This window comes from Cyprinus carpio, chromosome A7 (genome assembly GCF_018340385.1).
Source record: "Cyprinus carpio isolate SPL01 chromosome A7, ASM1834038v1, whole genome shotgun sequence".
Taxonomy (NCBI): Eukaryota; Metazoa; Chordata; class Actinopteri; order Cypriniformes; family Cyprinidae; genus Cyprinus; species Cyprinus carpio.
The window spans coordinates 12,261,199-12,284,626 of record NC_056578.1 but is presented as its reverse complement, the minus strand read 5'-3'; the positions used below and the strand labels follow the sequence as shown (position 1 = coordinate 12,284,626).

General features: G+C 39.0%; 2 protein-coding genes across 2 annotated transcripts in view; both read right to left on the bottom strand.

Annotated features, from left to right (window-relative positions):
* The window catches only part of LOC109105464 (ephrin-B3-like), a 63,560-nt gene extending 47,943 nt beyond the window's left edge, over window positions 1–15,617 (bottom strand). Inside the window, exon 1 of the mRNA XM_042759710.1 lies at window positions 14,524–15,617. Coding sequence (XP_042615644.1) covers window positions 14,524–14,672 — 149 coding nt within the window. The 5' untranslated portion in view covers window positions 14,673–15,617. The remainder of the gene's footprint in view (window positions 1–14,523) is intronic.
* A 1,364-nt stretch (window positions 15,618–16,981) lies between these two features.
* On the bottom strand, window positions 16,982–22,214 carry LOC109046635 (centrosomal protein of 131 kDa-like). The gene is made up of 6 exons (XM_019064394.2): window positions 21,874–22,214; window positions 20,593–20,753; window positions 19,692–19,937; window positions 18,138–18,265; window positions 17,789–17,858; window positions 16,982–17,445 (listed from the first exon to the last, which is right to left on the bottom strand). Exons 1-6 carry the CDS (start codon window positions 22,097–22,099, stop codon window positions 17,305–17,307), a joined length of 972 nt encoding a protein of 323 aa, XP_018919939.2. The 5' UTR covers window positions 22,100–22,214; the 3' UTR covers window positions 16,982–17,304.
* Window positions 22,215–23,428: the final 1,214 nt, after the last annotated feature.

Here is a 23,428-nt window from a genome sequence, read left to right as displayed (position 1 = left end):
ATATATATATATATATATATATACATATATATATATATATATATATATATATATATATATATATATATATATATATGTAATGTTTATTATTGTAAATAAGTAGCTGATAACATCCTTTTTTAGAAATCATATATGCATCAATATAATTTTGAATTACATTTTATTTTTTATTTATATTTTGTGTTTTCATTTTCCTCTTTGCTGATGTTTCAGTAATTTTATATTTTTTTATTATGTATATATATATGTGTGTATGTATATATATAGTTTAGTTAGCTATTTTAGCACTTCAACTTATTTTTTTTTTTTTTTTCTATTTTATTAGGCAGTGTTTATGTCAAGTAATTTTTCTAAGTAATTATTTAAAGATTTTTTTATGGTTTTAGTTTTAGTTAATGATAGTAACCCTGATATGTATAAATACAAAAAAGGATTCTTATAAAAAAATTATACACACACAGACTTTTTTAAGTACAAAAAAACAATTAAACAATTAAAAAGAGTTAACAGAGTTCTGTTTTGTGAAGAGTTATATAGAATATATGTGTGTCTCTGGACCACAAAACCAGTCATAAAGGTACATTTTTTTTTAATTACATACATCATAATGAATAATAAAGTTTTACATTGATGTATGGTTTGTTAGGATTGGACAATATTTGGCTGAGATACAGCTATTTGAAAATCTGGAATCTGAGGGTGCAAAAAAAATCTAAATATATATATATATACACACACATACAATATTCCATGTATGTATTTCATGTCTCTCAAATAATATAAATTCGTAAGAATTGCATGTATATTAAACACAAACGAAATGAACTGTAAAATACTTTTAGATTAGTATATCACAATCACCTCAGCTCCCCACTGAAATCTGAGAAGAGACAGGCAGAGAAGATTCAGCTAGACACATATGAGTCTGGATCAATTCAACATCAGGTTAATGAGGAAGGTAGAGTAACATAGCTGTCTTGCAGTGTGTTTCTTGAAACTGTTGAACTTACGGCCTTGCTTATTTAGACGAGAGAGAGAGAAAGAGCGAGCAAGCATGCCTAACTCTCACTTATGACTGTGGGTTTAATCAGAGCATCAATCTCTAGCAGAGGGGAAGAGAATAAAAAACAAATCTAATTACAGCAGATCATTCAGAAGATGAATTAAAGACAGAGATAACGTTACAGACAACCACGTTAAATCACCCTGCACTTCCTCTCTCTCACACACACACACACACACTCACACACTCACACGCTCCCTGTTTTTTGCAATAACAGGAAAATGGTCTCTCTCTGAGTTGCAATCATGAGGGATTAAAGCCAGCGATTATTCCTGGTATTTTAGCTGATTATCATGTTAACCTTTAGGAATGAACCCCAGACATTCACATTACCAATATTAGAAAGACAGAAAGTTGAAGGAAGGAGGAAAAGAAGTTTAAATCTGTTTCAATCTTTTCTACAGCATTATAACATGAGCCCTGTGTGTGTGTGTGTGGCCACATGAAGGACAATGTTAATGCTGAGATGTTCCTCAAGACAGGGCTTCACAAACTTTCTGACAATGCTCTTTAAAAACCTCTTGAGTCAAATGAGTTCTCAGTTGTCTTATTCAAGTAACTTTATCAGATGTTTCTCTTAAAATTGGTTCATTTACTTTGTTGTTGTTTGAAGAGATCCAATATAGAGCATTAAAGTTAATGCAAACAGCTTAGCTAAGATAATCTGGTTTGAATTTGATGAGAAATGTTTGCATTCAAATTTAAATATATGACGTTTGATTTGGCGTGGGTTTTAGTTTCTTGGAGGATCTGAGTGCAGTTGTAAATCAAGATCTCAACTGAAATTTCTTATAATAAAAATAATTAAAAATAATAAAATAGTTTATATAATATAAAATAATTTTTAACTGAAGAACATTCAGTTCTTGAAATTTCTAGTCACAAAATAAATCAAGGTTAATTTAATATCAATACTCCCATTTTGCGGATTTGAGTGAATAAATTATTGTTATTACATTAAAATATTTTTTTTTCTGAATTAAGATGCTAAAAACAAATTCAAGATGTACAGTGAAATTTATTTCTTACATAATACTAAACTTCGGAAGTCAGAAAATGAATCTGGCTAATTATTTTAATATCAATACTCCTTTTTTTTTAAACAAAAAGCTTTGTCATAATTACAGCAGAAATCCTGGAAGTAGCTAATTTTGGGAAACCTTTGAATATTATGCTGGACAACTGGGGCCTTCAAGTGAAAAAGTCTGAGAACCACTGATCTAGGAGACACAATTGAGCTATTAAAGAGATCACATTTGTGATTTTTCTTTCCTGTGGGTGGTGTTGGTCTGGACGAGTTCAGGTTGATGCTTGGCATCCCTTTTTGCAGTCCGCGTGTGTGTCTGTCACTGCGGCTCCTGGCACAACTGAGTGGCAGCATCCTTGCCAGACACCCCTCCATCTCTCCCACAGAAACGTGGGAAGAGAGATGAATGGGATGGAGAGATAGAGCGGACAGACACGAAGAATTGTTAGAGAAAGCAGCTTGAGAGGAAAAGCAGGTACGGCGAGAAGATTACAGCCAAGAGGTGAGGAAACGAATGAGAAAAAGAGAGCAAGAGTTTAAAAACGAGAGGATGTGTGGAAGCAGAAAATGAACCAGATTTAAAGACAGCTGCCAATGAAGGGAATAAGTGAATGAGATAGAGACACACAAGAGCAGAAATAGAGAAAAAGAGAAGTCTAGAGGAAGAAAGACAGGGTCCTAATCCCCTAACAGACAGCTTTGTGGCGTGATTGACAGCCGAGTGCACTACACTGGGGCGGCCCTGGAGGGGGTCTCAGAGGGGTGTGAGTGTAGGGGGATTATCCACCCATCGCTCATACACCCCTAAGACAGGGTCAAGTGGTACAGGCCGTTGGCTCTTGTTTTCCCACTCACTTTCACACGTCCATTGAGCGACTTGCTCTGTTTTGTGTATGGTTTTGGTTTGCAAATGTCGCCTTAATATGGACAGATAAATCAAAACACCCCCTCTCTTCCCACCCCTGTCCTTTCAGTGTGCTGACATAATTATCTTTGCTTTTAAAGACAGATCTGCTCAGTTTAGCCAGCTGTCAAACTGTATCATGACTCAACAGAAAAAAATACATTTTGAGAGAATTTTTATATACAAGATACAACTTAAACAGCGATATCAGGCAACTTTTATGTTGATTTATAAACCTTATTAGGTGTCTAAAAACACACAAGTCTCATTTAAATGAGTACAAAAAGACTTTAAATCACATTTATGGTTCAGACGCTGAAAAAAGGAAGAAACGTTCTAGTGATCATGTGTCAAGCAAGGAGATACACGATCATATTAAGTATACTTCGCTAGGATTTGCATCAAAACTTAAGTGTACTTTAGGCTAGAGTTGATGCATGTGTCTTTCTCTTATTCCATGAGACACAGAAAATATTTTTCATTGACAAAAAAAAGGCTAACTAAACAAACACTATGAAACAATTAAATTAGACATCACACAGGATCTTAAAGCTACAGTTCACCCAAAGATGAATGACTTTTGAATTAGATGAATGAACACTATTTTCTCCAATATAAATACATTATCTGAGCTTCAGGGACTGGGGGAGGGTGCAGCTGTGTTTTCCTTCATGATGTGATATTTCCCTCAAAAGAGAGACGGCAGAACCCTGCGGCCTGAGATGTGAGGGAGGCAGAAGGAGAGGGGGGGGTGTGCAGGGTGAGGACAGACCAGTTTCATCTGCACCCCATTTCACTTCCGAACCCAGGCGAAACTCAATATCCTGGCTCCTACTGAGTGCAAGAGACAGATACAGGGAACGCTGCTGCTTGACGATGCCTATCATGCTCCATTCAGCCCAGATCTGGGCACTTATTCATGGAAAGAGAGAGAGGGAGAGAGAGACTAACATGAACCAGGTGGATAGGAATACATGCACAAATGAAAACTCTGGAATGCCAGGCAAAGATAGTGTGTTGCACTACATGAAACAAGACCTACTGTACCGCTCATACTAAGTGAGTGTTTGAAAGCATGTATGTAGATATGTGTGTGTGGCATCATGTTGGATGGGGCCACCCATGCTAAAATTTACAGTGAACGCCAAAAAAAAAAAAAGTCACTGATTGCATATTTGTGTGCATTAAATCACAATATACAGTCTTTGTTTACATTTGCTGTCCTGACTAACCAATCAGACACATGATACCTCTCAAAAAGCTAGTGGAACCAATCACAGAATTAAAAACTAAACATTTTCTTTTAAAAAAAATGCAATTACTTCATTTACATGATTGAAAATTGTTGTCACTTCCTAGCATTCAAACGGAGACAGATATCATGAATTCAGACACAAACACGCTGAAAACACATGAACCTGTCAAAAATGACCTTCATTTATCTTATAAATATGTCCAACTAAAAAAAATCCAAGTATTCACCATGGATTCAACTCAGACACACTATATACACAACTCTACACACACACACACACAAAGCTCCATCACTTCTGCACAGTAAAAAGCTAGGGGAGTCTTTGTCTCCAGCACCCCACAAACCCTCACACCCTTCCGCCTGGCATTTTTAACCCCCCTTTCTTTAGGTGGATGGACAGAAAGAAAATCTCTCCATCTGTTCTCCCTCCCATGGCTTTAGAGTTATACTACAGCCGGACTCCAACAGAGAGAGAGAGAGAGAGATGCAGGGAAAACGCACTACTGAAAAAGAGGAGGAAAAATGTTGAGAGAAAGAGAAACAAAGAAAAGTGCATAAGGATGGGGTAAAGGAAAGGTAAAGGGGGATTGATTTTCTTGTTGTCCAGCGGTACAGCACTGAGAAGGTCATTTACTTGAATACTCTCAGAGGGGCAGACACAATCTGTGGAGTTTTCCTTTTTTTCTGTTCTGATTGTGGAAATACAAAACAAAACATATAAAACAAAATAATTTTGTCCCAAACAAAAAATCATAAAATCATCATTTAAATAGTCATATAACATTTTTTAAAAATTAACTTTAAATGAGCGTCTAATATTGGCTGTTAATCAATATGGTTCTGATGTATTGTGTTTTGCAATCTTGAAACAGTGTTTTGATGCTTGCTGAGTGGACCAACTTGCTTTTAAAGGACTTTGACTGACAGCGTAATCAAATTTGGTAAAATATTTACCATAGAAACATTCAAAAAGCATGAGACACAGAACCTTCTGACGTGTCCTGTAGCTTTAAAAATCAAGAGTATTCACAAGAATAGCTGTGTGTGTGAAAGTGTGTTTGAGGTGTTCGGACTGGCACAAACCCGTCAAACCACCCAGAGGAGAAACACAAGCAACTATTTAAACCCAGCACACACACACACACACGTGTAACATAAGAGAGCAACTGGATTAAGAGACAGGAAAACTAATAGAAACAGAGATTTAAAGAATGAGGGGAAGGTGGAAAGCAGGGGGGATTCATCGAGCGAAGCATCATTTTTGGCAAATGATTCAGTGTTTTAGCAGGAGTATGTGTGTGTGTGTGTGTGTGTTTGAGGTCTTTCAGCGAAGCGCAGTGGAGACCTCTTTTGTTCTGAGGGGAGGAGAGGGAGAGGGGGCAGAGGAGGAGAGACTCCAGAAAAGCAAGCGATACGCTACTGAAGGAGGGAGAGAGGGAGTCCGGCCTCCTATGAAATTTAACCCCGAAGTTGGATGTGTTCCAGCGCTCTGAGCTATAACATTTTTTAAACAGACGTACACGTTAAAGCTTTTCTGCAGAAAGGAAAGAAACAGAGAAACAGAAAAAAAAGAGCATGGGGTGAAAATCATAGGCGACTGCACTCAGAAGTGCATCTCAAGGCTGGGCTGAATTATAGGAAATATTGCAGCTGAAATACTGAAGCGATATTAAAACATGGCATCAGCACCGGGGGCCAAACTGGAGCTGCCGCCCAGCTCATGAATATAGGGTTCATCCTGCCGCCCTCGTCTACAAACACATAAACGCTTAACAATCCTCTAACAGTTGAGGAACACTGATGTGGACTATGCCCAGAAACCCAAAAACAATGGCCGTGTCATCTGATATTATAGTCATTTAATGAAAGCTTAAAGGATGCATATGTTTGAACTTTAAAGGAAGTTCACTCAAAAATGAAATCAATGTACCTAATGTGTGACATTCGTTCTTCCGTGGAACACAAAATAAGAAGTTAAGCAAAATGCTGAAAACTTACTTTATATTCAATTAAGGGCTGCCAAACTTTTAACAGGATGAAAAGTATCATACAAGTAATTCATATTGTGTGCTATATTTCATGTGAAAATCAAATTGTAATCAGCTGAAAATCTTTCCATCCAGTGCCATTCTTAAATCTCAGTTACGCTCTCATTCAGTTTAAATCTAGCATGTCAAGACATATCACATCAGGTTTGAACATCAATGATATTAAATGTAATTTATTCTCATTAATGTTGTAAAACCATGGTGCGACACGTCTTTAAGTGACATAATGAGATGTTTAGTGCATTTTCTGCATTTTAAGACTTACATTTTTCAAGGTTCAAAGATATTGTGTAACTTTTTATATTGTGTAAGTTGTATGGACTCATTTTTGGGGTATTGCCAAACAACAGCAACAAAGCTCATTATGAAAAAGAGTAGGAATGCACCAAGATTAAAATTATGGCTGAAAATAAGAAGCCGAAAATTAAATAAAAAAAAATCATAGCATTAATTTATAAAAATCAGAAAACTATTAAACAAAACAATTAGTAAAATCAAACATAAAAACACGAAACATTACAAATAAAACACTAAAAACTGAAATAAATAATTTTAAATGCTACTGAATATATTCAATATCAATCAAAACATTATAAATTCTAATATTAGCTGATAACTTGTATTGGTACTGATATATCATGCATCCCTTTAAAAAGAGCACTCTTGAAATTCTGTAATATACTCCTTGGGTGTTCCATGAAGAAATTAAGTCTCATAAGGGTTTTGAGCGGCAAGAGGGTGAGTAATTGATGACAGAATGTTCATTTTTGATGAATAATTCCTTTAAGGGAACTGATTCAGCACTGATTACAACTGTTGACGGTAGTAATTATAGTCTCCATCATTTGTTTTGTCCATGTAAAAAGATCAATGACAATGGCAGGAAACAGCACTGCTGGTGGGACTGGTTTATATTTCCTAACATGACGGATTCTTCAAGTTGAAGTGTGCAGAGGAGCCGTGGGAGGGCCATGCGTTCTCGTTAGGCTGGAACGCGGCCCTAGCGCTGTCACCAAGTGTGAGTGCTGCGTTCTGTTTTCTATAAGGGAAGACTCTGTGTGTGTGTGTGTGTGTGTGTGTGTGTGTGTGTGTGTGTGTGTGTGTGTGTGTGTGTGTGTGAGGCAGGAAGTCTTCAGGGTCGTGATCCATTGACCATCTCTCACACTCTGTAAGTAGGTCACGTCAAACCCCAGGCCCCCTAACTGACAATTACAGACTGCCACACAAACACACACGCAAGGGCATTTTGGTCATTTTGTCTACTCATGCACTCACAGATAAAGCAACTGATTACTCGAGAGGAGTGGATGCTATTTTTTTAAATGTTGTTCTATTTACATGTGTCCGATGTATTAAATAAAAAATAAGAAATATATATACACAGTTCAAAAGTTTGGGGTCTGTGTTATTGAAATAAGTCTCTTATGGTCACCAAAGCTGAATTTATTTGATAAAAAAAAGTAAAAGTAATATTTTGAAATATTATTCCATTTTAAAATACTTTTTTTTTATTTTAATATATTTTAAAATGTAATTTATTCCTGTGATGTAAAGCTGAATTTTCAGCATCATTACTCCAGACTTCAGTGTCACATGATCATTCAGAAATCATTCTAATATACTGATTTAGTGCTCAAGAAACATTTTTTATTATTATCAATGATGAGATGCAATTTAATACTTTTGTTGCAACCAATCTTTTTTCAGGATTCTTTGATGAATAGAAAGTTTAAAAGAACAGTATTTATTTGAAAAATAATTATGTAAAAATATAAAAGTCTTTCACTTCAACCAATTTAATGCATTGCTGCTGAATAAAAGTAAAAAAACAACTTTTGAACGCTAGTAAGTATACATATACCCTTGGCCCTCCCTACAAACCTGTATTTGTTCCTGATATATTTCATTTTATCTCAACTGAGGATTTCATAAAGAGAGAGGCATTAGAGGTCCTAATACACACACACACTGTATTTTTAGCACAGGCATTAACACAAATCATAGGGGCCTCAGTCAAAATCAAACAACACATCACTACAACAGCGCAGTCAGACGCCTAGGAGCACAGGAAAGGTTTGCACATTGTGCACGCTTTGAATACAACTGCAGATGTCCCCGTTTCCGTTGATAACTGCTATTCCTCTCCTGTCTTCTGATTTTGTGTGTTCTTAACTGTATAGACGACGATGCAAATGAACTCTGGCTCCACGTGTCTGTCTGCTGCTCTCATTTACAGCTCCAAGATCAGTCACCTTCGGCCCGAGCAGTGACACTGACCCCATTACAAACCCAGAGACCGACCCCAGAACAGACAGACAGGGATATCTGATCTTAATCACAGGGTACAGATGGCCAAACTGACTTCAAACCGCCTGTATCCTCTGATTAATATTGACCGCCTATGACCACTAGAGAAACACTTCAAAGCTGCAGTAGTCTATAGAGTAAACGGTGCTATCTCACACAGATTTTAGCCTTCAGACCTTTAGATCTGGAATCAGCCATGTAAAACTTGCCTTTCCTTTGTTTTCCATATCAGAGCTGATTCCAGATCAAGGCAGACAGAGAGGTAGCAGAAGTCGATTAAAGTGGGCCCGGGTGACATGGGCTAATCTATAGTAAAAAGGCAGTTTTCCTCAGGCTAATTAGGTTTACAATTCATCTAATCAACTCTGGGGGAAAAAGAAGCCAGAAGACAATAACAAGTAAAAGCTTCTTATAATGCAATGGTGTGGTCGGTGGTTGCCAGGGTGTTGCTATGCAGTTGCTAGAATGTTGCTTAAAGGCCAAGAGTCAAAAACGCCCATTTTGGACTGTAAATATGGCATGTATGCCTCTGTCAATGTATACTATACTATTAAAAATATTGGGGTCATAATTTTGGGGTCACCAAGGCTCCATTTATTTGATCATAAAGACACATAAAAGTAATATTGTGAATTGTTTTTCCAATTGCAAAACTGTAACTGTTTTCTATTTGAATGTATATTTAAAATGTACTTTATTCCTGTGAATCCTGTTAACTGCTTTAAAAAAAAAATCTTACTGAATCTCAAGGAAAAACATTAGCAAAAACAAACTGAAAACAGTATATCACATCAAAACCCAACAAGAAAGAAAGCAGGAAAGAAAGAATGCAAGCTAGAAAGCAAAAAGCAAGAAAGAAAGAAAAAAAGAAAGAACTTCCCTGTCTCATTAGCCAAATCCAGACTTGATGGTATGTGTATGTGCGTGTGTCTTTGACCCAGGCTGGACCTTACGGCAGCAGGAGAAGATGATCCTGATTAGTAAAGGCAGTCTGTGTGAGAACTAACTAAATCACACACAACACACACACACACAAATACACAGACGGAAAGCCTCCTGCCCAACGCTCATGTGACCCTTTAAACCTGTGAGCGGAATTATCCAAGAAAGAAAGAGAGTGAAAACAGAAGTGAAGGTCTTAACATCTGTAGCAGCAGGTGGGTGCAGACCCTGATCAGCTTTATTACTCTTAAAAGAAAAAAAGAAAAGAAAAACACAAGGAAGACATGCAGAGAATGAGCTGAACTGAATCCCTGTTTCATATTCGGTCTGCGTTCTAATATTATGGCTTAAGTGAGGAGGCCCGATTTCCGAGAACTGTCATCACATACCTGCACACACAAATACAAAGATTCAAACAAACACAGAGTGATGAGAGATGTTCAGAGCGAGACCACACACACACACACACACACACACACACACTCTCGTACCATGCTGCAGGGGTTTAGGAGGCCCGGGTCCCCTGGGGGCCCGCTCTCGGGAACACACTGTTCCCCGCCCGTCAGCATGAGTTTAACAATCAAACAGTGTGTGTGACGATCTACGTCCTTTCAATTATTTCTAAATAGTTTAAATTAACACCCCACAAAGATGTCTAGATGTATTTCGGCACACAGAAGTGTGTTTGTGTGAACATGTGTTCCTTATATTTGCATCACACAGCCCTTGAACACACTTCTGGCTGTCTCCGCAGGGAAGGCGCCTTTGTTTCCCCATTATGTAGCCTTGTGTGTGTGTGTGTGTGTGTGTGTGTCTGGTCTGCAGGCGGGCTGCAGTTATTCTGCCACATCAGCTGAGAGCCATTTTCACAGCTCCTGTTGCTGAGAGCTCGTAAAGCTTCTAGCAAACCCAGCACCTCACACACAAAAACACTCACAATTTTCCCTATTTCTCACTGCAGGGTACTGAGCAGACGCTATATAAGGGCTCAAAAGCTATTTCACACACTTTCATGCTATACACCCTTTATCTAATACACACATTCAAGCACTTGTTTACTTAGCTATCTAAAAGAGGAGAAAACATATATTTTTATATAAATATTTTAATTTTTTACAATGACTAACCAAAAATCAACCCTAAAACTCTCAAAATGATTTTTTTTTTCAAATTGTCAAAAAATCCTGATATATTTTATTGTTGAGCATAAGTGACTTCTTTCAAAAACAGTGTGTGTGAGCATGTATAAATACATATTTAACATCTGGGGACAATTGCTCCCTCAAAACATAGATAAGTAAACCCATAAGCCCAGACAAACACATACTTGTACACTAGACTAACTTTCAACAGCATATACTGACACGCAAACACACACTTCCATCTTTCTTTTAGACCATGGTGATGCTGCACACACAGTCGAGCATTTAAACTCTCGGAATAAAACCAAATTCCCTTTGCCCAAAAGAGTTGAATCCAGTCAGGAAGCTTAAATGGATCTACTCAGTTTAGCAAATTAACACAGATTGAATCCTCTAATCCATTCGCGAGCGTGTCAAAAAAAAAAAAACTTTCTATGTTTGTTTCTATATTTTCATTCATTTAGCAGATGTTTATGCAAGGCGACTTACAAATTAGGACTTTCTGCACACAACCATGTATGTCAGTGACCTATTGAGAGTGTCTCTATTCTAATCCCTTCTCCCAACGACCTCCCTCCCAAATTTCCCTCGTACTTTGCCTCATCTTAAGCCTTGAGATCAGTTAACTAGCGCTTTTATCCAAGCCCAATTAGCCTGCAATAAATTAATTATTAAAAATCCAGTGGGGGTAACATATTTCTTTGAGAGCGAGCACTGATACAAAAGGCCCTTCACACATACACACACAGACCCATTTATGATAACACACAAATCCTTACAGTTACCCACATTCGCTCGTCTGATTTCATTATCGGAAACCACAGGTTTGAGCTGGATCTGAATCTCTGAAACGCAATTACCGAAACGCACAGTGATTTTTAGACAGAAGAACATGGAAACCGTTAGGAACTGTTTGGGATCAAATTACCGAATCCACATCTTAACATAGTCAATTGTAAGAATTACACAACCTTAACTGACCCCTCAGAACATTAGTCAGAGATGTGTTTCCTCATCCAGAAAGAGCCGGGTACCAAGGACACACAAACACACTTTGTCTTTCTTGTGTGTATACAATGTATCAGGGGCTGTGAATGTCAGAAGGTGAAGGACACTTCCCAGACAAGCTGGCTCACTAAGAAACACAATTACTGTGTACTAAAAAAAAAGCCCTCCAGTTTCATGCCTTTTCAGTCTCAAGAAACCATTTTTCATGTACGCCCCCTTAATTAAATATACATTCTGTAATTACATTAAACTGCAGTGTCTATGAACAAACACAATTTTTTCTTTATAGATTTTTTTACCCTAAGCAGACAGTTTCAAGGTGATCTTTGTGCTGGACCTGCATTTTCTTAAGCCTAACTCAAACTGACATTCATGGTTTAGAAGATATTGATTTCTGTACATTTAAGGATGCGCCCCGCTGTTCCTCCCTCGTCTCCCGATCCCTCTTTCCTCCCATCACTTCTCAACTCCTCCTTCGTTCCTCTGAAGGCTAGACATGTTTCTAATTTTGCACAGGGAGGAGAGTGGCAGCACTATCGTGAGAGGGTGAGATGGAGTGGTAGTAGTGACGGAGAGAGTGATGGGATCGAACGGGTGAATAAAACATTCTACAGGTGCAGGACCTCATCTTCAAAGCACTGAGGAGCAGAGGTTCACTGATCCCTATTAAATATACAGCACTGCCAACAATGTAACCTGCGTACAGCTACTTTTAGAGTGAACTGTGCAGACTTCTCTAGCCTGGAGCAAAACCACAGGCTGCAGATCCCTTTTAAGTGTGTCTGTGTGAGCAGCCAAATTTACTCCGCACATATTTTCAAATCAAATATGAATATGGAGACACTGTGTTTGTGTATGTGGGTTGTACGGAAAGAAACCAGACTTTACATTACAGTGTTCCAGCTACCATGTGACACGATAATAAGTAAGTGGTTAATACAAGCAAACAGTCCATGAAGCCTAATGTAAAGTGCATGTAAAGCAGAATCTGCGGGCAAATTAATCTGCCATTATATGGCCACTTTGATATTGTGAGCCATTAACCATGCTTCCTTTGCCAATTCCAATATCCATTGAAAACAATACATTTTCGTTTTCATTTTTTTTTTTTTTTTTTTTTTTGTGAAAGGTTACTAAGTAAGTATACTTAGCTACATGTTTATGTGTGAAATGAACACTGACTGCAATGTACAGTTTCAACAAAATGCGAGTTTCCCCTTAATTGTGCGCGTTTCCCACTTGGAAAATAAGCGAATTCGGATCATTTAAGGTGCGAAGAATCCGTGTGAAAACCAGCGCTCACTGCTGATCGACTAACATTGATTACAGGTGATTGAATCAGTTAAAAACGATTGTCAGCGGTGCTGCTTCTCTCACTCTCAGGTAAAGGTCAAGCAGAAAACGCGCGGTCACGGTCATGCCTCTCATCCGCGCACGCTCCCGTTTCAAATGAGGTCCCCACAAACCCCTGCTTGATTAACACAAGCAACACCAACAAGAACCCTCATTAAGAGCGTCTACCAGCGGCCACTGGGACAGAATAAACCCCCTCCATCCCCCCCAGCAGCATCTGTTGAAGCGCAGAGCCCGGTATATGCGCCACATGGACACATTAAAAACCTATTCGTCTTTCAAGAGCTCGTGGCACCACTAATAGCCCCTCATAACCCACATACCGATTTAGACCGGGCACACAAGTGCTCCCACGACGCCGGGTGTCCATTTAAACAAGCTCAGTAATGACAGAAGGACGAAAGAAAGAAAGAAAAAGGGTCTGCTCGGCCATAAATCGTCGTTTATGTGCCGGACACGCCGTTTGCATTGGTCTCTTTGGCTTCCCACTAAATGAATTCACAGTTGCTGGGTTGCAGAAACCTCCCCCTTATTTACAGATATATTCTACGAGAAATCTCGCTGTAAAATAGGCTATCCACTATTCATTCCTGCCGCAGAGAAAATCGTGTCACCTCCGTGACTGGAGTAATAAATTTTGCAGCGTGAAATGGGACTGATTGACTATCTAAAGTTAACACTTGCGTGTAAAACTTTTCACTTCAGGTGCTTCCACGTTAACTAGTCCAGTGGAAGGTAAAAGTGAAAGCTTAGCCTACACCTTCTTTTGCTTTAACTACTGTCCTGACAGCAGATAAATTGCCAACTAATAATAGTCCATAAGAAGTAGCTACAGTGCAGTGCCTTCACGCTTCTAGTTTAGGCTACATTTCAGTCTCGTTCAGAGTTCGAGTTGTGTTTTACAGAGCTGTCACGTATATATAAAAGTGCAGATGGTTTTGCATTCACGTAAACATTGTTATATGGCTGGTGTAAATAGGTGTCGACGAAATATAAAGTTTACATTCTCTTTTGTTTCAGCTGCTGTCAGAAGTTAAGCTGGTGACTAAAACAGCTCTGGAGGCTTCTGCACGTTCTCACAAGTTGAAGCAAGAAAGATTTACAAAGGTTACATTGTTTAAATGGCATTAAGACGGAAAAATATCTACTCGGTGTTGAGCAACTAAAATTCATGCCAATCTAACTGGAGCGTATCTAAAGGAGAGGCAGTGAAACTGTCGTAAAATTCCTCAACGCGCTGTCAATGAAATGTGGCGTTTATTAGTCTGGAGACATTGATGCTCGTAACTTCTGCACACTCGTGATTATCCACTAAGGGGCTTGTCTGCGTAATAGCGCTTAACAGCTTTCTTTCCCCCTGCGAGAGACGTTTCGAAGCCGTCCTCCAACGATTTGTGCGAAAACACGAGGCGTTTCCAACGCAAAGCTGTTCTTAAATAAACGGGGAATAAACGCCTTTATTTGCGGCTCTTACCTTTTGTTCACGGAATTCCAGTAGATGGGCTCCATGTTGCTCGCCATGATCCCGAGTAAATCCACTAAGAATATCAGGAGAATTCCCAATCCATTTTCACAACCCCGACTCGCCATTTGATATCCCGAATCCCGTCTATTTACTCTCATCGAAGCTGTGTGGGACACTCTCCCAGAGGCTGGAGATCTCTGGACTCGGAACAAAGCGTGCGTGCTTCAGGTGAATCCGTCAGTGTGATCAGGAACAACGTGCTTTGGGAGCCTGCATGGATAGCCTGTCTATTAAAACACACGCACGGGAGGATAGATTGAACAAAGGTGCTGTCTGTGTGGATTTAAGTAGAGAATTCCACAATATAATCGTCTTTTGGGAAAAGTAGCTCGTGGACAAAACTCCGCCACAATATCAAATCCCACAGCTGTGTTGCTGCAGTTTTCGCTGCAAGAGTTTACTTTGCCAGTATTTCGTTATGCTTATTGTTTTTTTTTTTGTTTTGTTTTATTCCCGCGGGGTTTATACTGCAGCTATCTTTCCCATTCCCTTTTCACTCCCGCTTCATTCTGTTTTTCCGACGAATGTGATGGTAGATGGATGATGGTTTGGAATGAGCTTTTCCTCGCCTATTCAGAAGAACATGTTGATGCTGGACAGATCTCGCCGCCTCTCTTTCTCTCTCCTCTAGTTCTCCAGTTGGATTCTCCTGCTTGACTCCGAGATGCCAATAATTCCGTATGCACTTGAAATGTTGAGGCAGCCAACAAACAATCCAGATAATTAACGAAACAATAGCTAAACGAAACCAATTAATGCAAATTAAAAACAAGCATATCAGATGGATACATTTACAAATGTGACAAAATTATTGCCAGATTTTCCAGGGTGGAAAAAAATATTGCAATCCTTATTCATGGGTCTCGGTTGCAGGGTATTTGAGAATGTGCTCGGATGTGGCAAGTCAGATAGTTCATTTCTCGCCTGTCCTGCTTGGATTCTCTCGATGTCTCTCTCTCTCTCTCTCTCTGGCTGCAAATCCGACTAGTGAGACTTGTTCCTAACGCTCGGCGCACACTGACAGACTGAGCTCGTTGTTTGAGAGAGAGAGAGAGAGAGAGAGAGAGAGAGGCGGAGGTAGGGGGAGGTAGGGGGAAAGGGGAGGTGTGCGCGCTCGAATAAGAAAAATCCCATCTTCCGGCTGGAGTGCGCGCTAACGGAGCGGATTTTTCTTTGGGGGATTTGTTTTTTTCCGCATGTAGAGGTGCTATTAAATCACGTCAGACACGAACACATCCATATTCCATGCAAACATATTTCCCAACGTTCATGTAAAGGATTCTCTATATCCACAAATAAATAATAACAGTCTCAGAGCACGTACATTTTTGTGACTGCTTCTTTTTCCGTTTGATATGATGAGGATCGTGATCCCCGGCACCCGATCACACCGATCAGCGCTGTGCATTCAGAAGCGACGGCTTACGGCGCTACAGCGCCCCCCGTGCATTCGCTGGTAACGGTGCATGTAATAACATTTCATGCTGGTGGTAACGACACTAATGACAAGCTTAGTAAGATATGCGGCAGATAAAGAGCTTGTTTAATAAATATCTCTACCGTCCAATTGAAACTGGAATGATTTTCAGCGCTCTGCGCTATGTGAAAAATCGGTAATTAATTGTGTTTGTATGCTTGTCTATTACAACTACAATTAAGAAGTGTATTATGGACTTAAGTGCTGCTGATGGGACCCAAGGCGTAAGAAGGAGTAAAACCTTGCCTACACTGACCCCCAGCGGTGAAGTAATGATACCACTACAGTCCAATAACGCTTTACAGATTGCACCCTGCAAATCTTGACGCCCTTTTGGACAGCCATATCAATTTTATATAATATTAATATAATTTTATGTAATATTAATGTAACAGTTAGAAACGATTAATCCATTAATTTCATCCATCCATCCATTCATGTCACATTTCTTTTATATTTCACTGCTGTCCTAATTCATCAAAAGACTTCAAATGGCATTAAAAAAATGGTATTTAAAGCAGAGTAGTTGATAAATAGCTAGGCTTTTTTAACGACTAGCAAACGTCTAGTAAACTAGGTAATTTTGTTTAAAATTTTATTGAGGCTTGTAGCAACAGCACCAATCATTTTTTTTTTTTTTTTTTTACCTGTAATATGCATGCCTATTTGTCATTATGGAATCTTGCTGTGAAAGGGCAAATATATGTTTTTTCATGCAACAATTTTCTAGTGAAGATGTCTAGTATACTTTTCATTTGGATCAGTGAGTAACATTACACACAATGCATGTTAAAGTAATTAAAATAGGACTAACATTAACAATGTGTAAGCTGCTCCAGGAAAATATTACATATTTAATATGTTGTTCATCAGTAGTGTCAATCACTACACTATAATGTAAAATAAGACTAATAGGGTATTAAATATGCAGAATTATTTATTAAAATTTGATCTGATAAACCAATTAGTTCAACATAGTTTTACATGCAGACAGCAAAATGTGCTGTACTAGATTTTATCTTGCAACACAATACATATTCTATTTATTATGAAAGAGTTGACATGTTTCATTACTAAAAAATACTTTGTAAAGATAAATGTATTAGTGAAAGTATATTTTAGATACCACAATCTTTTAACATTAATACATGTTTCAAATGGTTTTAGACAAAGTACAGCGTGTCGTGCAGGACACTGCTGTGACTGCTATGACATGTCAAATACCCAGACAGTGTGCACACTGCCATCACAAGCTAGGAGGTGATCTCATCAGTCTGTGTCGCAGTGTCCGTGAGACCTGGCTCTCTCCCCAGTCTGCGCAGTTTTAAGAGGTAATCAGAGTGGAGGGAGGAATCAGTCAGGTCCACAAACCGCCTGTAGCTGGCCTGCACCTTCTGAAAGACAGAAAGAGAGATCGAAGCACACAAACATGCTGATTAAATTTTAGTTAGACAGGTGCAGTTAGTTAGACAGGTGGATCATCATAATGACCAAAGATGGAAACGTCCTCAAGCAAAAGGTCAAATGTCAATACTGTTATCTATTAAGACAAGGAGGAACACAGACTCATGGGGAGAAGCAAACTAAGCTTAATAAGAACCAAACGTCAGAGGGTGTGCTGGCATGGGAAGAGAGAGAGTTCTGTTATTCCGTCATTGTGTTGCAGATGCTGGATTTGAGCGGGTCCCTTTTTAAAGCTGTTCATTTATTCATGATGACCTCATTACAAGGGCTGACCTTAAACTCTGCTTCATACTGAATGCGCTCCCTGCAGGCCTGCTCCAGACTGTCCTGCAGCTGCTGTATCCTGGAACACACACGCACCGTCATGCATGACTTCAAAACATTATTAACAAAACTAAAAAAAAAACAAAAAAAAAGGAAAGAACATTGGTGGAGAAGCAGTGTTGATGACGACAACAAAATCTATAAAATCCAGGATTCTAGTAGAAAAGGGAGAAGGTAGAGAGGTACAAAGAGAGAAAATTGATGAAATTTACAAAAGGTGGGAAGGAGAAAGAGAATAGCTGAGATGCATCACACCATGAAGCTGGTGTGCGCTGGAGAGTTTCCCGTTTATTTTTACCTGTTTTGTAGCTTAGATATCTTCTCTTCATGTCTGTCCTGTAGGGCCTGTTTCTGTCTTTCTGCCTTCATGTCACACTCCTCACGAATGCTTCTCTCAGCATCCTGCACACACCTCCTCACACACTCCTGACACAGGCAGAGGAAGGGAATAAGCAAGGTGAATGACTCACAACTCTACTTGATTCTGATTGGTCAGGTTTTAAACTTTGCAAATGTTGTTTCTTCAACTATTTGCATAGTTGATATATTAGTTAAATCAAATCAGTACTAGCCTAACTGTTAATTCTTATTGACTGTGTCTGTCTGATTTTGCATATAAGAGAACCTGATGCAAATTTTTACTACCCATGCATAATGCTATTCATTATTTACAGTTCCACTGGAATTAAATCAAATATGCTACTTTATTGTGTATGGTGTATGACTTATATAGTTTATCATGTCATACATAATTTAGTTAATGATTTTTTGCACTTTCTTTTACCTGGCAAACCAAGCCGTGCACGCTCATGCAAACATTTCTTTATGTGATTTTTGAGGGGACACAATTCTGGAAAATCAATTAATGAAAAAAAGGATTGTCTTGTCAATTTTTAGCCATATTAGCCAAGTCAGTGACATAATACCATTCATTTTCAACGGAGAGCTTGCGACTTCCGGCTGCACTAGTGACAGTGACCGTTGGCGACGGAATGTGGGCGTGTCAAGCGATGCGAGTCAAGCGACGAAACTTCAACTTTTTGCAAATTAGCAGCGAATTTCATGAGCGACAACCAATGGGAGTGAAGTCAGTTATAGCAGCCAGTAATTTTTGCTAATTAAATCAACTGATTGTACATTATACAGCAATTTTCTTCTATATCTTATATTTATACATTATCATATAACTATATACATTGTCTGAAGAAGAAGTGGATGTTAGCCATGCTCAACTTAGGCTACTAGCTACCATTATACCAGTAGTTCTGAGTGGTTGTTAGGGTTTTTAGGCCGATTACTTATTTAATCATGGTTGGGCAGCCGGTGAGAGAGATCACTCTGATTGGCTGTTGAGCTTATGCCCGGTATACACCTCAAGATTTTCAAAGTAACCTACTATTCATCACACTACACAACTGTTTATTATGAAGTTGCTGTGATTTGCACATTACACATAGGATCAGCAACTGGGGGGTCAGTCTTTATACAATAATTGAGACTATGCGATCATCACTCACATGAATGAGCATCAGTTGGTCTCAGATTTCAGGCTTTTGTCTACAATCTCCAGAAAACTGTTGGCGAGTGAAAATCAGTTCTAAAATCATGTAGTGATACCTGGCATCAGAGAACCACCTGCTGGTATAGGCAGTTATTTCCTCTCAGGAAGGCTATAGTCTTTGCAGTGTGATCAAGCACAACTATTTGTCACAGACACAGGACACGTGAATTGACAACACCGTCAGCTTTCTTTGCTCCTAGTGTGTCACAGCCTTTATGAAGCTGACCTTAAGGAAGGTCACCCCAATGTAGGTTCATCTGATTTACCTATTGTGGGAAGCAAGCGTCCCACCTGTGTCTCTTCTCGTACAGTGTGTATTATTTTCTCTCTGGTCTCCTCTGCTTCTTTGTGCAGCTGTTCTTGCAGCTTCCTGCAGGCCTCCCCTACGGCCTGGACCTTGTCTTCCTCCATCTGAGCCCTCAGGCCTTGAAATCGAGCTCTGAACTGGGCCTGCAGCTCGACCTGGAGCTCTCGCCTCATTTCAGCCTCCAGCCTGTCCCTTGCTTGCAGGGCCTCTTGAAACCGGGCCTGCAGACTCTGGGGGAGAAGTGATGGAGAACAGCAAGAAGAAAACAGAGGAAGAGGGATTAAAGTGAATGGGGAGGACAGAGAAGGATGAATTGAAAAAGAGATGATGAAGATGTTGGGGGGGAGACCGGAAAGTGGGAGATGGAGAGGTAGAGAGAACACAAGGAGACAGCGGGCGTTAGGGAGGGAGAGAAAGAAGAGGATGGATGAGCAGTGTTGGCAGGGCAACTGTACTGGGCTTTTGAAGAGGAGAGTCATCTCTGAGTTTGGCTGTTGCTTGCTTTCCCTGGAGAGTAATTACACAAGCAATTACACCCTATTACAAAAGCTCTTCTTATTTCTCTGACACAATGGCAAAGCTTTGACTGCAACTGGCATTGGAGTAGCAACCGGATCATTCATTAAATCTGACACTCGGATGCAACGAGGAGAGAAGTTGAGGATTATGCTGCTGCTGATGCTGGACACGGAAAAAGAAGTTAAATTAGAAGCTGACTCTTTTTATCAGAAAGTTTTAATCAAGTCCTAATAAAATCTCTCTGGACTGCTCCCCTGGAGACTGAAATATGGCTTTTTGAGTTCCAGGCAACAGAGTGTTACAGTCTAATGTGTCTGTATTAATTACTTTTTCAACATGGTTCACTTGAGGATTGCAAATATTCACCTCCTCTTGGAGTTTAAGGGCAGCGTGTTTCTCCTTCTCTGCCAGCTGCTTAAATTCCTCCATGGTGGGGACGTCAGGCTGCTCTTGTTCAGTCACAGGCTGTGGATTGACCAGATTTGGAGCACTGGGAGATGACCATGGACATAACTGTTCCCCTAGTTCTGAAAGAAGTGGTTTTGGCATGGGAGTCAGTGGTTGAAACAGGTGGCAACTGATCATAATCGTAAAAAATTACATATGGCTGTTAAATAATATGTTATAAATGAAAGATCGTATGCATGCCTCATGAGGAAATGTCTCAGATGCACATAGGAAAGAAAAACCATAAATGTTATCTCTAATATCTCACTCGTGTATCCTGGACACTGACAAGATTTAATGGAGAGCAAATGAAAACTTTGGTTTAAGTCTTTCCACATGTTCCTCCTGTGGACAAAGACCCACATGTCTCCTTCTAGAGTTTCAGAAAGAAAAGTTTCAGACTGTGCTCAGATTTGCCAAGATACCAAAGTCAGCAATGTAATGAGATTTTTCCAAATATTTCTCATCAAGTTCTTACAAGACTAAAGAATGTGAGAATTTCTGTCCACATTCATTTACAGTATACAGTTCAATACACGCAATATTTTAAAGAATTTTTAAAGAAGAATCACAAGTGACAATTAATACATAAATTAAACATAACCAAAAACTCTATTATAGGGACAGTTCACCCAGAAATAACACATTTTTGAAAACGTTTTTTTTTTCATTCACATATGAAAGTCAATGGGGTCCAGTGTATTGCTGTTGAACAACAAAGTCATGCAAGTTGAGGCTGAATAGAATTCTAATTTTTGGCTAAAATATTCCTTTAAGACTTTGACTAAAATGTCTTTTTAAGTTCTAAAAGAGCAACTTCTAAGCAAGTAGACTTTCCTTTGGGTGAGTATATATATTTTTGATTCTCTCAAATACATATTGTTTCTTCTTGTGCATGAACTCAAGTATAATTTTTGACCTCTATTTGTACATTTCTCTATATGTTAGACAAAAGTCCAGTTGCAGACACTGCGGTAGTAAATGCCAGAGGCATTAGGCTGGACATGGGGAGGTTGATGGCACTGATTGCTCTGTGTTTTGCTCTAGTTGCTCCAGTTGTCAAAGGCAGAGAATGTGCTGTGCTGCTCTTCGGAAAGAATTCAGATTACACTACTGGAGGAGAACCTAGATGTGACCTGGTATGAACTAATGAAGGCTTGAAGAGACTGTATGTTTGTGTAGTATTAAGGCTACACTCACCCAGAATGTGTGCATGGAGCACTCTCTGTGTGCTTAGAGTCGTCCTATTCACCATCTTCTCGAGAGACCTCGTGTCCCACATTGACTGGCTCTTAAAAACTTGCAATTTCCTGCCCTCCACCACGTCTCGTTTTCTTTTGGGATTTGTCTTTTCTCTCAGCCTTTGACTTGCTGATGGTCGCTTAGCAACATGGACAACAAAACAACAGACTGTGCTGCTTAGCATTCAAGAATGATTTGATCCAAGAGATTTGAGACAAGCTGCCTGCCAGCGTGTGTGTGTGTTTGATTGTGTGGAAGTGTTTTATGAGCAGCCTCCCACTGCGCCAGTCATTTGAGATGTTTTGCTTCAGGGTTCATGCTCATTTGTGGGTCACATTTTGTGCAATCTAAAGAGCCCAAAATGGAATATAATGCCCAAAATGGAAGCTCACAGATATTTTAAAGCCAAAACATATGAGAAGATGTGACTGAAATACTTTGAAACACTAAATCAAATAAAACATAAGTCAAAAAGCCAAACGTAATTAAAATAAACTTTTTTTTATAGTAATAAATTCAAATAAAATTAAACTAGTTTTAATTTTTCTAAAAACAATATAACTGTTGCTTGCCCATGCAAAAGTTTCTGCCATGATGCTAGCCGTCCCAATGGGAAATGCCCACTGGAGTGCCACAGGGCTCGGTACTTAGCACTTTAATTTTCCCTTTACATCAAATCAGTTATCCTCACCTCTAACTACTAGGTATCCTCATGAATCACTGCATATCTGATAAGTGTTAATACCAGGATGAATGCCCATCATGTGAAACTGAATTTATCAAAAAAAAAAATGCTGTTCATCCCTGTGAGGAACAAGCTTTGCCAAGACCTCATCATTCTCAATTCTTTTCACCCACACAGAAAGCAAAGAACCTTATCACACTCAACAACTGCCTGTCACTGCACCCACATACAAGTGGCATTTATGCTTTATACAATACAGTTTCAGAGCAGCTTCAAAGTAATAAACAACAAATAACAATGACACAAATTTCTTTAAATATGAGAGAAATTACGTAAAGCAGCTCTAAAAAAGACAAGTGTCATTATTGAGTGCAAGTCAGTTCAATAACTGTCAATGTTAAATGAAAATCCATCCATTATGAAACAAATTTGATTCTGCTGTAAAGAACTGGCTTATCAATAGCCAAACCAGAAACATCAGATTCGTCCAGCAGAACATCCGCCATGCCACCTGGGACCATGTCACACCTTAACGTTGTCTTCAGATGCAGACTCTTGGAGCTGAAGCACTTATTGTTAGTTGATATCTGCATAGTTTAAATAGTTTTCAGTATGTTGCAATACAAAGCTCTTAAGAAAATACTTACAAAATGCTTAAGGAATTGCAGTTAGGAACATCCTTACAAATTTCTTAGAACTTTCAAAAACTTTCTCACATATTTTCTTAAGAAGACTTCTGTGAATCAGGCCCACGATTGCTTTGAAAATCCGCATATCATTCATGTACACAGGAAAAATACAGCTAGTTACACACCTAAGCATAAGCAA